Source organism: Auxenochlorella protothecoides (genome assembly GCF_000733215.1).
Source record: "Auxenochlorella protothecoides strain 0710 unplaced genomic scaffold scaffold124, whole genome shotgun sequence".
NCBI classification, from domain to species: domain Eukaryota; kingdom Viridiplantae; phylum Chlorophyta; class Trebouxiophyceae; order Chlorellales; family Chlorellaceae; genus Auxenochlorella; species Auxenochlorella protothecoides.
Window position 1 is genome coordinate 41,337 of NW_011934327.1, and position 12,848 is coordinate 54,184.

Here is a 12,848-nt window from a genome sequence, read left to right on the forward strand (position 1 = left end):
GTGGCGCGCCGGCCGGGGCCGCGGCGGCGGGGACGGGGGGCGCGGGAGCGGATGCGCAAGCCTTGCGGGAGTCGCTGCTGGGCGACGCGGCCGCCGCGGCGCCCGCCGCGGCGCAGCAGCCCGCCGCACACCCTGGCCGCGGGTCGCCGCTGCCGCCGGCGACGCACCTCTTCACCCCCACCTCGGGCCGCTCCGCCTCGGACGGGAGCAGTGTGGAGATGATGAGCACCCAGGCCGCCAGGGGCGCGCCCGGCGCCAGGTTTGTGTGTGATGGGGGGGGAGATTGTCAGGCTGGACCGTATGCAGTGGGCTAGGTCATCCTGCGCTTCCAGCCCTGTGCGGCTGGGGGCACGGCACAGAGAGGGACCTGAGTTGTTCTCCACCAGGGCCCTGCATTCTTGGATGTTGATGCCATGCTCGCCTGGATGCGTCGGCCTGACATATGTAGTATGCTCTGTTCTGCTGGTTGTTGGCCCTCTTCCCCCTCATGACCAGGTGCGTCACCCCCCACGCACTCTCCACCCCCACGACTGCAAACATCCCCTGCCACCCTCAAGCCTCCCTCACTCCCTTTCCCCCCTGACACACCAAAAACACAGGCATGCTCCCCCCCTGGCGGCTTTCGAGGTGCGGGGCCGGTACCGCGACCTGCTGGAGATGTCGGTGCGGGAGTACCGCCGCCGCGCGCTGGCTGATGTGGCGGAGTCGCGGAGCTACATCGCGCGGGGCATCAGCGCCGCGCCGCGCCGCGGGCCGCCGGGGGCGGTGCGCCCGGGGTCGCGCGGCGGCGACGCCTCCGACTCCGAGGCGGGGAGCGAGCTGGAGAGCGTGAGCGGGGCGAGCACGCCCCGCGTCTACGAGTTCAAGCTGGACCGCATGGAGCGCGGCGGGGGCGAAGGGAACGGCGAGGGGGCCGGCGACGAGTTCCTCTGGACCGGGCGCTCGACGGGGCCGCCCCGCCCCGGCCCGGCCCCGCCGCCCACGCCGCAGCCCTCGGGCGCGCTGCCCGACTCGGCGCCGTACGGGCCTGAGCCCGGTCCGTGCACTCGGGAGCCGGGCACCCTGCCCTCAGCCTCCACCCAAACGCTCCCCGACGCCAGGTGGCGCGCGCCCGTCGACCGAGCGACGCGGGCCTGGTCGGCGATCCAACCCAGGCTCGCGCTCTGCCTGTGGGCGTTGGAGCGCCCCTTCGTCCTCGCCCTACGCGCCTCGGTCCCGCTGGTGGAGAAGGACGCGTATCGCCGCGGCTGGTTCGTGCTGTCGGCGCTGCTGGCGCCCTCCGCGCTGAACTTGGCGCTCCAGCGCTTCGACGCGGCCAGCCTGGCGGCCGCCGCGGGCGCGGGCGCGGCGCTGGCCGCCGCCGCGGGCGTGCTGACGCACCCGGGCGTGCTGGCCTCCCGCCCCCCCGACTGGGCGCTGGGCACGGGGTACCCGCTGGGCGCGCTGCTGGTGGCGCTGGCGGGGTTTGCCGTCGCCGCGCTCTGGATCAACCTGGCGGCCAACGAGCTGGTGGGCCTCCTCCAGTTCTTCGGCGTGCTGTCGGGCGTGCAGCCCGCGGTCCTGGGCGTCACCGTCCTGGCCTGGGGCAACTCCCTGGCCGACCTGGTGACCAATGCCAGCCTGGCGCGGCGCGGCGCGCACGGCACCTCCATGGCCATGACCGCCTGCTTCGCGGGGCCCATGTTCAACGCGCTGCTGGGCCTGGGCGTGGGCTTCGCCACCGCGCTGCCCGCCGCGCCGGGGCGCGCGCTGGCCGTGGCCCTGCCCCCCGTCGCCGCGCTGGGCATGGCCTGCGCCGTGACCAGCGCGCTGGCGCTGGTGGGCGTGGCCCTGGCGCGCGCGCGCCGCCTGCCGCGCTGGGTGGGCGGCGCGCTCATGGCCTGGTACGCCGCCTACCTCGCCGCCGTGCTGGCCCTCGTGCTGACCGTCCAGGAGTGAGGCCGACGGGCGGCACGGAATGCAGGAGGCTCCGGGGCCGCAAAACCCTGCAAGGTAACAGCTGCACAAAGGCCCTTCAGCAGAAACTTCCCAGACCTCTGACTGACGCGGTGAACCACCCAGAAACATCTAAACCCTTCGTGCCTCTGCTCCTTCTCAGCTGTAAAAGTGTACATGCACAGCGCATCGGCGCCGGCGACAGGGCGACAGGGAAGGATAAGAGGTGATGAGGGCAGGGATGTGGTACGCAGTCACATTCTCAAGCTGGGCACCGCACCCCTGCGGGGAAGGGGGGTCTTGCGTGTCACCTGCAGGTGGCTATCAGTGCGGCGATTCGGTGCGGCGCAGGTCTGTCGGGACGCGTCGGGGGCCGTGCCCTCTGCTGCGCAGGCTGCACGACCGTTGGGCCGCGGGGAGGACCAGGGCTGCCAAGGTACATGGTCGGTGGTCGTCATACAATGGTGTGGTGGTGTTACGGGTGGCGCAGCGGGGGGGGCCCTGGTCAGCTGGGGCGCCTGCTCGGCGCCTCTCTGTCCAGGACCAGCCCTCCTCGGGCGGCCAGCGTCGCTGCAGCCCGCAGCAGCAGCTGCGCCTCGGCGCGCTCGCTCAGGCCTCGCCCTCGAGCGGGCCCGGCGGCAGCGCGGCGCGCAGCATCTCGCGCGCCCCCGCATCCAGTGCTGGCGGGAACTGGACGTCGAAGCGGACACGGAGGTCGCCGCGCGCGCCGGCGCCCAGGGGCATGCCCTCCCCCGGGATCAAGCGCTCGGCGCCCTGGGCCACCACGCCCTGCACGCTCAGCGCCAGCTCGCGCCCGTCCAGCGTGGGCACGAGGGCAGTGCAGCCGCACAGCGCGTCCACCAGCGCCAGGCGGTGGGTGTACACCAGGTCGGCGCCGTCCCGCACATAGCTGGGGTGCGGGCGCTCGTTCACCACGAACACCACGTCGGCGGGGATGCGGCCGGGGCGCACGTCGCCCTTCTCGGGGAAGGTCACGCGCGTCCCCGCGCGCCAGCCAGGCATGACCTGCACCGTCAGCACCTCGCTGCGCCGGCCAGTGGCGGACTCGGCGATGGGCACCGCGCGGTCCACACGCATGCGCTTGGTGGTACCCTGGTACAGCTCCTCCAGCGTACAGTGCAGCGGCACCTCGATCGCCACGTCCTTCTTGAGCGCTAGGGGCGCGGCGGCGCCTGCTTGGGGGCATGCAGAAGGTGAGGGGGGGGTTCGTCGGGGCCAGGCGAGCACGGCTGGGTGCCGAGAGGGCATGCCTTCCGACGACGACTCCTTCACGAGAACTCATCGGCGGGCCCGTCTCGGTGACCCACCGACCCCAGCTGCGCTGCAGGCTCCCCCCACCGCCTCACCCGGGAAGGCCCTTCCAGGCGCACAGGGCTGGCCCGCCTGCGGCGCGTCGCCCGAAAACATGTCGCTGAAGGTCGAGAAAAACTCCTGCTGAAAATTGTGCTGGAAGGCGGAGGAGCAGGCCGCGAACCCGGCAAAGGCGCTGGAGGCGGGGCAGGGGTGGGGGCGCTTTGCGGAGGGCGTGTCGCCGGGGCTGGCCGAGAAGGCCGTGGCAAAGAAGGCGGTGTGCGTGCCACTGACCCCGGCGTCCCCCCAGCGGTCGTAGGCGGCCTTCTTCCTGGCGTCGCTCAGGACCTCATAGGCCTCCATCACCTCCTTGAAGCGCTGCTCGCAGTCCTGCTTGTCCAGCTGGGTCTTGTCCTGGGAACAGGAGCGAGGGGAGTTGCCCGGTGGACAGCTGTGCAGGGACGCAGGACAACGCCGGAGGGGCTCTACACCCCATGCGCTCCTGAGGAACCGCAGGAATCTCAACTCCCCCCCCCCCCCCCACGATTCGGACTACACCATGCAGCAGGGGCCCCAGTCATCGGCCCATCACACACATACCGGGTGGAACTTCATGGCCAGCCTCCGGTACGCTGCATGATTGAGGCGATGCGAGATGCCGTGAAGCGTTGTGGCACATCTTTATTCCCAAGATACAATGAATGGGTATCGTGCGAGGTAAAGAGAGCATGGGATGAGCCTCTCCACTCCCCTTTGCCCGTGAGGCTCACCCTTTTTGAGTTCGCACTCGTCGTCGCAACCCCTCCTTACTCCTAGCACCGCATAATAGTCCTTGCCCATGTCGCTTCGGCTTCAGGGCAGTCTTATTGATATGCGCCGAGGAAATGGGGACTACATGCGCTCCGCTGCTCGCCTTCGGGCGAACAAGCGGGAAGACTGGGGTCACGGTGGAGGGCACAACAACGGGCAGGTAGCGCTGTGAGCAGGTCCACTGTGATGCAAGCTTGCTGGGCTGACAGCACTCTGGGAATTCCACCTCAACAGCGGCAGCGATGTGGCTGTTTGTGGGCGAGCGGGAGGAGTGGCGAGCCCGTCTCTCGAAGGGTGCTAGAAGATTTCCGTCGAAAGTTTCTAGACAATGGGAAGGATTGGAACATTTATAGGAAAGTAAGAATATATACGATCTGTCGCCACCTGCTGCGCTGAATCGGCGCGCAACCACTACACCCAACCTTGTGTCCATCCCAGCGAAGATCAAGCTCTATAAACCCTTTTATCGCAGATAGGAATACTGTCGGATCGCCGGATTTGCAGCATGACTCGGGAGGCTTCCTTAAAAGCTTGCCTGGCACCCTGCACCCCATGATGGGGCCGTCGGAGAACCAGTACGAGGAGATGCGGGCGCACCGGATCGCTGCAAACGCCGAAAGGCTGCGCTCGTTAGGCATCTTACAAACACATCAGTGCAACCATTCCACGACCCGACGCGGCTCCCTGCAGGCGCCGCCACTCAAAAAGACAAAGGCCTCACAGGTGGACAGTGATCGGTGCTAGGATGCATTGAGAGGGGGCCGACCACTCTCCTTCCGGGTCTGATGCAAGCCCCTTGCCTCCCTGCAGCCTCCAAAGTGTGCGCCGCGGAGATCCAGCAGCCGGCTGCAGACCCCCAGCTCGGCTGCCGTCCAGACGGCTGCGGCGGCCACCCAGCCTGCGGCCCCGGTGCGCCGCCCCAGACTGGCCTTCACCGAGATGGAGCTGGGAACCGGTCCCGAGATAGAAGCCCCCTTCACCCTGCGCTCCATCGGCAAGTGTGGGAGACGCTGGGGGCTGTGGGTTCTTGTGACAGGGGCGAAGGCATGACTGGCTGTGACTCTCACTCCCAACGCTGCACCCTCCCTGAATGGGTCAGGTGTGACGGTGTGGGACCTGGGCTGCATCCACCGAGCCGCCTGGGCAGACAGGTACTGGTCCTCCCCTGGCTGCTTGTACCACCACGCCTACCCAGTGGGCTACCGTGCCTCCAAGACGGTGTTTGGGCGCGAGTACGAGATGTCCATTGGCCTGGGGGAGGCTGGACCGGTGTTCAAGGTCGGTGTGTTTGGGAGGCGGTGATGGCTCTGCGAATGCATGCTGGAGTGGTACTTGCAGCCCGAGCCTGCGGTGCCTGCTCCCCCAAGTGCCACCTGCTGCACTGCCCAGGGGTGTTTGACCGATCCCTGTCCCATCTGTCGCCTCCCTACCAGCAGATCCGAGCCCTGTCGGGTCCCGGCCAGGAGTTCGAGGGGCCCACCCCCACCCAGCCCTGGACAGCCGTGTGCCTGGCCCACCGGACGGGCCAGCGCATCAGCGGGCCCCAGTACTTTGGCTTCTCTGACGCGCTGACTCAGCGCGCCATCGCCGGCCTGTACGACGCTCGGGAGCTGGCTGCGGCGCTCAAGGTGGTGGTGTTCAGGAGGCCTGCGGAGGGCTGGGCGCCATGGGCACCCATGGGCGCAGGCGGCTCGACCCTGGTCTCAGTGGACGTGTCCCCAGCACCCCCCCTGACACCCCTCGCGGCCCTCTCCACCCACAGGAGGGCACGGCCAGGGCGGAGGAGCTGTGCGGGGAGGAGCGTGCGGTGCGTGAATTCGTGGGCCTGCCAGGCGTCGGCCGCGGCGTGGCCACAAGCCTCGCCCTGACTGAGGCGCTGGGAGGGCGGCGGCACACGTGCCTGAGGAGCCTGCGGGCCTGGGCCCGGCAGGAAGGTGGGCTTCTGGTTGCTGGGGGGGGTGGGGTGGGGGGATGATGGTGCTCGCAGTGCTGTGTAGGTCCTCCGGCCCCTCAGGCTTTGTGTGCCGACCCCGCACACCATGTTTGGCTCACCTCCCTCGCCCTTCTTCGACTCCGTTCGTGTGCTATTCCTCTCCGTCCGCAACCACACACCCCAGGCACAGGGCATGCACAGCAGCTGGAGGACTGGCTCCGGACCAGCAGCGAGCTGCCGGGGTCGACTCTGCGCTGGCCCGCCTGGCAGCTGCGCATCGTGCCGGGCCTCATGCGGGACATCGCGGGGGCCCACCGCTCCTGACCTATCCCCAGCACGAGAAAGCTGCCGACGCCCAGCTGCAGCCTTGCCCCTGCCAGGTTGATATGCGACCAACGTGCTGGCTCTGTACACAGATGACAGCGCCAGGGACAGTCCTCCCCATGTCCGGTCACGTGCAACCTGGGCAAGCCTGCGGGAAGAAACATCCTCGGAGCACCGCACAAACAGGGGTTTCAGGGGCCGTGCTGGTGGGAGTACACTCGCCACGCCAGCCATAGGCACGGGGAGGCGAGCGCGGTCGCCACACCCCACCCCAGCAGGCGTGTGCGCAGGCCGCCACTCCCCGCGCTTTCCTCCCCGGCGGCTTTCTTGGGGGCCGGCACGCCCGCCGCGCCCCAGGCGGTGTCCTGCCGGGCGATGCGCTGGAAGTAGGGCGTCCAGTCACTGGCGGGCGACAGAGACCCCATGGACGCCACCTTCAGCTTCTCGGCCGCCTTGAAGCCGAAGAGCATGCGGGCGGCCACCTTGGCCACCTCTGCCTTGCGGTGCGAGCGCAGGGCCTTGTACAGCTCCGCGGCCTCCTCGCCGCGCCCCAGCGAGTCCAGGGAAAGTGCGGCGCCCAGGGCGGCGTCGCCCCCCACTGCGCTTTTCATAGGAACGAGGAGGCCCGCTGCCTGGTACCTGGGCGGGCGAGGGTGGGCGGCTCGAGGGCAGGGGGCACATCAAAGGTCGGCAGGGTGCAAGCGGGGGTTGGGCCAGCGACAGGGAAACAGACGCAAGGACTGTTGATGGCACATGAGCTGTCGTCACACAACCACTGCATCCGTGCCACCCTCTCTCAAGGGCAACATCCCCCTGAGCCAAATCCTCCGTCATCTCACTCGGCCAGCGCGGCTTGGAGCTGCCCCACACGGAAGTACCCTGCCCCACTGTCCACCAGCTTCTGTGCGGCAGCCGCAGCGTCAGGATCGACGTCCAGCCCCACGTTCCTCCGATACTGTGCTAGCGCAGCGTCGATGCGCGCGGTGCGCGCGGCGGCCGCCTCGGCGCTTTCCAGCGCGGCGCCGGGTCGCAGCGTCCGGCCCCCTGCGTGGAGGGGCAAAGGGGGTTGAGGACGAAGGATCTGCAAGAGCGGAGGGCAAACCGAGATACCCTGCCTCCGCAGCCCACCTCCATAGGTCTTGCTGATGTCAGCAGGGCGCGGGAAGACTCCCCAAGTCGACACGGAGGGCTGATACGCACTCCCGTCACTGGTAGCAGCAGCTGTGGTGGAGGCAGCTGAAGTTGATCTTGGGTTGGACCCCGCCTCATCACCCGTATTGCTTGGGACCAGAGGCCGACTTTGCCCAAGCTGAGAGCTGGATGCACCTGGTGGGGCCTGGAAAGATTCAGAAGGGGTTCAGGGGTCTGCATCCAGCATTGAGACGCATGCGCTTCACCTTGCACCAGAGATCCTCCTGTGCCCACCGATCTCAAGGCACCACACACACCAGTACCTACCCTCACTGGCGCTGCATCGGCGTTCTCTGGTCCTGAGCGTATCTGCCCTGCAGCAGATGTGCTAGGTGTAGCTTGTTGTGTGGGTGCTGCATCAGGTGCAGCCGCTGTCTGGGCTGCGTCGCCGTCGACGGTGCCCCTTGCATATGTTGCTGCCTCTTTTGCTCCAGTGGATTTGTTGCTGTCTTTCACATTCTGCACCATCATGTACCGAGGGGTGACAAACACTGAAATTTGACCCTCATGAATTCGAAATTAGACGGTTGGCAGGAGGCAGCCAGGCCTTTCTGCAAACTGATCGACGCCTGGGAACCACAGCACCAGCTAGCCAGAGACCCAGCCATCAGACCTGTGCCTCAGCAGTCTTCTGCTGATAGAGGCGAGCTTTACGGATCCTGGACATGGTCGCCTCACGTTGCACCTCAGCATCTCGAGGACTAACGTTTCGTGCGACCGCCCTATGGCCCACCTGTCGTGCATGCTTGGTAGGCCATGGGCTTAAACAAGGGTGGTGGTTAAGAGTGTAATGTCTCTTTTCCATGTCCTAACATAGGATATTACACATATTGCGGCTTGGAGTTGGGAGTTTGCTGCCTTCAAGCTCTGTTCGCTGTCCATGTTCATGGGAGGTCGCCACCGTTTCCATCTCCTGCGCATGCGAAGCCAATCCTCCAGATTGCCGGAAGACAGATCATTCCTCGGCAATGCAGCTCACCTTTCCTGAATCCTAACAAGCAAGTGAGCATTTTATGCCATGAGAGCATTTGCAAATCCATGCCGGACGGTCAGATGCTGCAGTGAGGGAGGTCATCAGTCCCCACCCCGAAGCCAGCCTCCGCAGATTCCCAGGCGCCTATTCCTAGCTCTCCCTGCTGCTTTGTGGAGTGTGACTCCGCTTCCCAGCCAAGCCTTTGACATATTTAAGTTTCCTGGTACCGACGTCCTTGAGATCATCAAGGAGAGGCGGGAGGCTGCCCTGGCTGCTGATCAGAAAGCAACGGAGGCCTTCGAGGGGAGCGACTTCCTGACACGGCTCAAGGTGATGTCATGACGAGACACGAAGTCCAGTGCTTCGTCATATAATGTCGACCGCATGAAAATGACGCCCTTCACCTCATCCTTTGCAGAAGCAAAGCACAGATAACCAGGCCAAGTGGGTGGCACTTACTGCCAGGGAAGCATGAGTGTTTGATTGCACTGATATGCCCTTGACCTTGACAGATCTACCTTCCAATACTCTTCCCACCAACGAGCAGGAACAAGAGGGCCTTGGATCTCAAGTACTGCAAACGGCAGGCTGAGATGGGGATAGGAGATTGCGGCGGGCTAAAGGTGAGAGATGATGAGAAATCCCATTTCTCAGGGTTTGATCTGTAGGATGTTGCAGTTTGTGAACAGGGTGCTGATGGGCATGAAATAGGCTCCTCAGGTCATCCTGCCAAGGATTCTGTACCTGCCTGGCACACAGAGGGTTCTGAAGCGCAAAGACGATGGGAGCCTGGACTTCACTGAGTTTGAGGAGGCCGCCAAGAAGCTGGATGCATCGGACTTAGCAGCACAGGTCAAGAACCTGCCTTAAGACCTGACAATCATCTGCCTGGCCGTGGCGCCCTGTAATGAGTTCAGAAAGCCATTTGATCAAAAGAGCGCGACGCCAATTTCTCGCCTCCCCGGCTTCCACTTCGAAGACCGAACATGTCCCTTAAACTACAGACCATCAAAATTTCTTGATGTCGACTGCGTCCTAGATACAGGGTTGATCTGGTTGCGGACCATCACCATGTCCGCTCCCACACAGCAGTTCACTGTTCGCGCGGCTGGATCAGACCATGCGTACATGCAGCACTTCATTGGTCGATTCCCACTAGAGCTGCCGGATCTGGGAACTGCGTCCAGCGCCGCGCCATGGCAGATGGAAGCAGAGGAGATTCCCGCAGGGCTCACCCGTGCCGGGCCACCCCCACCCAGAACGTGAGGTGGCAGGACGCTGGAGGGTGTGATGATTGCAATAGATTCTCCTGTACGCCAGGGATCCCCACACCTGTGCTGTGCCTCTGCGCAGGGCTGGGCCCAAGCCTCGGCGCCTCAGACTGAGACGGGAGGGGGTCAGGTCCTATAGGGGCATGCCAGAGGGAGGCCTCGGGTCAAACCAGTTCCTGCTGGTCAAGGAAAGGGGGAGCAACGACTTCGTGGCTATCCCCGTTGAGGAATGGTACAACTTTCGACCAGAGACCGGCAGGCCTGGCCAAACGTGAGGGAGGTCATTGATGGGAGGGGCTCTTGTGTGGCTTCATGCCGGGACAATTGAGGATCAAGCTGTTGACACTTCTAGGGTGTTGCAGCCTCTATGCTGGCCTGTGGACCCAGTGCCTCTTCAATCATGTCACGCATGCTTGCCCCTGGATCCACCGTGCAGGCTGGAGGCTGCAGAGGCTGCGATGGCAGCAGCCAGGCAGCAGCACGATCGCATCAACCCCCGGTTCGTGGCAGCCCTGCAAGCCTCCGGCGCCGACGTGGACGCCCCCGCCCTGCCCTCTGGCGCTGATCGTGATGAGGATGGCGCCGACTCTGACGATGAGTGGAAGGGGATCAAGGCCAGGGCGGCCTCCCACACCGCCCCACAAGGTAACACCATTGCTGGGCAGGGGCAGGGGCGTGCGGGATGGTTCTGCATGCGTGTATTGGAAGCAAGTATTGACCTGGGTTCAGGACAAGGAGCCTCATCAGTTGTCTGGCGAGCTGAGGGCCTCGCCTCTGGTTTGTCGGGAGCCGGCTCTCATCCGCTCCACCACACCAACCACCATGAACGTGCAGCAGCAAGAAAGCCCCTGGGCAGTACGTCAGCTCAGCGGCATGCAGGAGGAGGAGGCGAGGACGAGGGGCCAGACGACAAGGTGTGGGGAGCCTGCTCGGTCCCTTCATTATGCCCTGGTGCCAGACACAGACTGAAGGCTGCTGTGAACCAGGACTCGAGGGGCTGCGGCAAGGCCCACCTTTCTGCTACATGACCAATGCGATGCTGGCCCCTCGTGGAGCTGCTCCCAAACCCACCCCACCTTGCACTGTTGGCCTTCCCTCTCTGCAGGCCGAGGATTGGGACCATGAGGATGAGGCGGCCGACGACGACCTCGACATGGAGGCGGATGAGGGGGAGGGCGGGGTGGAGGCCAGCCCTGTTCGAAGGTGGGAACTGTTTGCTGGGAGTCGGGGTCTCCCAGCCAAGGTTTTGTAGGAAGCAGCATTGCACGGGATGTTTGAGAGCGCTGCCACTTGCCCAGCCGTGACGTTGGTTCACCAATGTAAATCCCTCTGTCATGCTCGCTGCGCAGCCGGAGGCCAATGAGCGACTCGGACGACGAGGGCGCGGCACGGCCAGAGGCCGTGCGGCGCACCATCAAGAAGATGATGCGCGACACGGGGCTGCGAGATTCAGACGCGGAGGGTGAGGCCTGTGTGCCATGGTCCTTGGGAGGGAGAGCTTTGTTGGTAGCGCTGATGGCCTGGGGGGGCCTGATGATTGCCACTGGCGGCACAGATAGCATCCCCAACAACTGCTTCTTTGGGTTGCCCGAGGATGAACGTGGGGACTCAGCAAGGAGCGTGCGCGCTGCTCTGTGCCAGCTTGCCGTTCGGATCCTGGCCTGCCTTGCATCACGGATGCGCCCTCCGCCCTCTTTCCTCCCCTTTTTCCACCGCAGACAGCGACCTGGACGACCTGGATGACGAGGACGACAGCGATGACGAGGACCTGGACGGCACGCCCAGCCTGGACAACCTGCCCGCAGTCCAGCCGCCGGCCGACCCCGCGCCCGCCGCCCCTGCGGCAGGCGCCGTACCCCGGAAACGCAAGGCCACGCCGCCACCCGACGGCGGCGGTGGCGGCGGGGGGGGGATGCCCGCAGCTGTCCGCCGCAGCGTGAGTCCGGCGCCACCCGGCGCGGCTGGCGGGGAGGCGGCGCCGAGCGCAGCGCCGCTTTCCGCGGGCCTCGCCGCCGCCGCCGCCAAGAGGCCACGGGTGGAGCCCGGCGCGGCAGCGAGCGGCGCGGTGACGGAGGAGGAGGTGCGCACGCTGCTTCAAGCCCGGGGACGAATGCCTCTCAAGGAGATTGTGGCTCACTTCAGGGCCAGGGCCACGGGGGACAACGCCAAGGCCTTCACCGCCCTCATGCGGAGGGTAAGGTGGTGGAACGAGAGGAGGATCTTGGATTTGGGGTCCTCTGTGTTCAAGCAGGACGCCACCTCTCTCTGACTTGCTCGCAAGAAGCAACGCATCGGCGTGCGTGGGTGCTCGCATTGACGCCCCTCGCTCTCACAGGCCCTGTGTTCACTCCTGCGCACAGGTGGTGAGACTGGACCCCACGCCCTCGCCGGATGGCCAGAAATACCTCATCCTCGCTTAGTTTCTCATCAAAGGGTCCCGTACTGGGCTGACGCCGCGCGATTTTGTTGTAAAGTGGAAGCCTGACCGTACTTGCACCCATGCGCTTCCATGACAAGGTACAGGGGCGTGATGGGGTCGATGCAAAGGTGCTTGGGCTAGACAGGGGGTCGACTGGACGCACAAGGATGCCCCCTCCTCTTTTCATCGCTGTCTTCAGTCGTCTTCGTCCATCACGAGCCTCCGCGCGCCTCGCCGTGGGCTGGCGACGGCGCCGGGGTCCGGCTTGATGGCAACAAGGCGTTGGGCATCGGCTGCGCCGCCCTCCGCGACCGTGCCGTCGCCTTCCACCAGGTCCACCTCCATGGGCGAGCTGGGTGAGTCCCCCCCCCGCGACCCCTCCCCATCCCTGTCCTCGCCGGGGCCTCCCTCCTCCTTCCCCTCCCGCGCCATGCAGGCGGGGGACTTCCGGTACTCCGGCAGCGGCTCCTCGCTGCAGGCGGGGGTGGGGGGGGTCCAGGGTGGGAAGGCAGGACATGGTGTCTTGGCGGGGTGGCATGCGGCGCCGACGCGAGGCAGCGGGGTGCAGCGCGGGATGCGCAGCAGGCCCTGTGCCATGCAGCCTCCGCGAGCAACAAGTGATCGAGCGCGGGACCTCATCCCTCGCTCGCCTGACCCTACGCACGGACCCCCCCCTTCCCT

The 12,848-nt window shown here is 65.7% G+C and overlaps 6 protein-coding genes across 6 annotated transcripts in view; 3 read left to right on the forward strand and 3 right to left on the reverse strand.

Annotated features, from left to right (window-relative positions):
* F751_1170 (Cation/calcium exchanger 4) overlaps nucleotides 1–1,938 on the forward strand; it is a gene marked incomplete at both ends in the record, with an annotated part of 5,579 nt that extends 3,641 nt beyond the window's left edge. The window contains 4 exons of the mRNA XM_011402058.1: nucleotides 600–663; nucleotides 808–923; nucleotides 1,101–1,682; nucleotides 1,806–1,938. Coding sequence (XP_011400360.1) covers nucleotides 600–663; nucleotides 808–923; nucleotides 1,101–1,682; nucleotides 1,806–1,938 — 895 coding nt within the window. The remainder of the gene's footprint in view (nucleotides 1–599; nucleotides 664–807; nucleotides 924–1,100; nucleotides 1,683–1,805) is intronic.
* Nucleotides 1,939–2,544: 606 nt separating this feature from the next.
* On the reverse strand, nucleotides 2,545–4,086 carry F751_1171 (DnaJ-like protein subfamily B member 4; the record flags this gene model as incomplete). The annotated part of the gene is made up of 4 exons (XM_011402059.1): nucleotides 2,545–3,128; nucleotides 3,303–3,660; nucleotides 3,847–3,878; nucleotides 4,017–4,086. 4 exons carry the CDS (start codon nucleotides 4,084–4,086, stop codon nucleotides 2,545–2,547), a joined length of 1,044 nt encoding a protein of 347 aa, XP_011400361.1.
* A 909-nt stretch (nucleotides 4,087–4,995) lies between these two features.
* On the forward strand, nucleotides 4,996–6,313 carry F751_1172 (hypothetical protein; the record flags this gene model as incomplete). The annotated part of the gene is made up of 5 exons (XM_011402060.1): nucleotides 4,996–5,056; nucleotides 5,156–5,334; nucleotides 5,493–5,684; nucleotides 5,819–5,990; nucleotides 6,174–6,313. The coding sequence occupies 5 exons, from the start codon at nucleotides 4,996–4,998 to the stop codon at nucleotides 6,311–6,313; spliced, it is 744 nt and encodes a 247-aa protein (XP_011400362.1).
* A 191-nt stretch (nucleotides 6,314–6,504) lies between these two features.
* On the reverse strand, nucleotides 6,505–8,171 carry F751_1173 (hypothetical protein; the record flags this gene model as incomplete). The annotated part of the gene is made up of 4 exons (XM_011402061.1): nucleotides 6,505–6,952; nucleotides 7,153–7,357; nucleotides 7,768–7,813; nucleotides 8,118–8,171. The coding sequence occupies 4 exons, from the start codon at nucleotides 8,169–8,171 to the stop codon at nucleotides 6,505–6,507; spliced, it is 753 nt and encodes a 250-aa protein (XP_011400363.1).
* A 1,720-nt stretch (nucleotides 8,172–9,891) lies between these two features.
* Nucleotides 9,892–12,168, forward strand: F751_1174 (hypothetical protein; the record flags this gene model as incomplete). Its single annotated transcript, XM_011402062.1, has 8 exons — nucleotides 9,892–10,019; nucleotides 10,185–10,393; nucleotides 10,583–10,662; nucleotides 10,854–10,951; nucleotides 11,098–11,210; nucleotides 11,467–11,552; nucleotides 11,619–11,942; nucleotides 12,109–12,168. 8 exons carry the CDS (start codon nucleotides 9,892–9,894, stop codon nucleotides 12,166–12,168), a joined length of 1,098 nt encoding a protein of 365 aa, XP_011400364.1.
* A 194-nt stretch (nucleotides 12,169–12,362) lies between these two features.
* Nucleotides 12,363–12,848, reverse strand: part of F751_1175 (hypothetical protein) — a gene marked incomplete at both ends in the record, with an annotated part of 3,088 nt that continues 2,602 nt past the window's right edge. Inside the window, one exon of the mRNA XM_011402063.1 lies at nucleotides 12,363–12,519. Coding sequence (XP_011400365.1) covers nucleotides 12,363–12,519 — 157 coding nt within the window. The remainder of the gene's footprint in view (nucleotides 12,520–12,848) is intronic.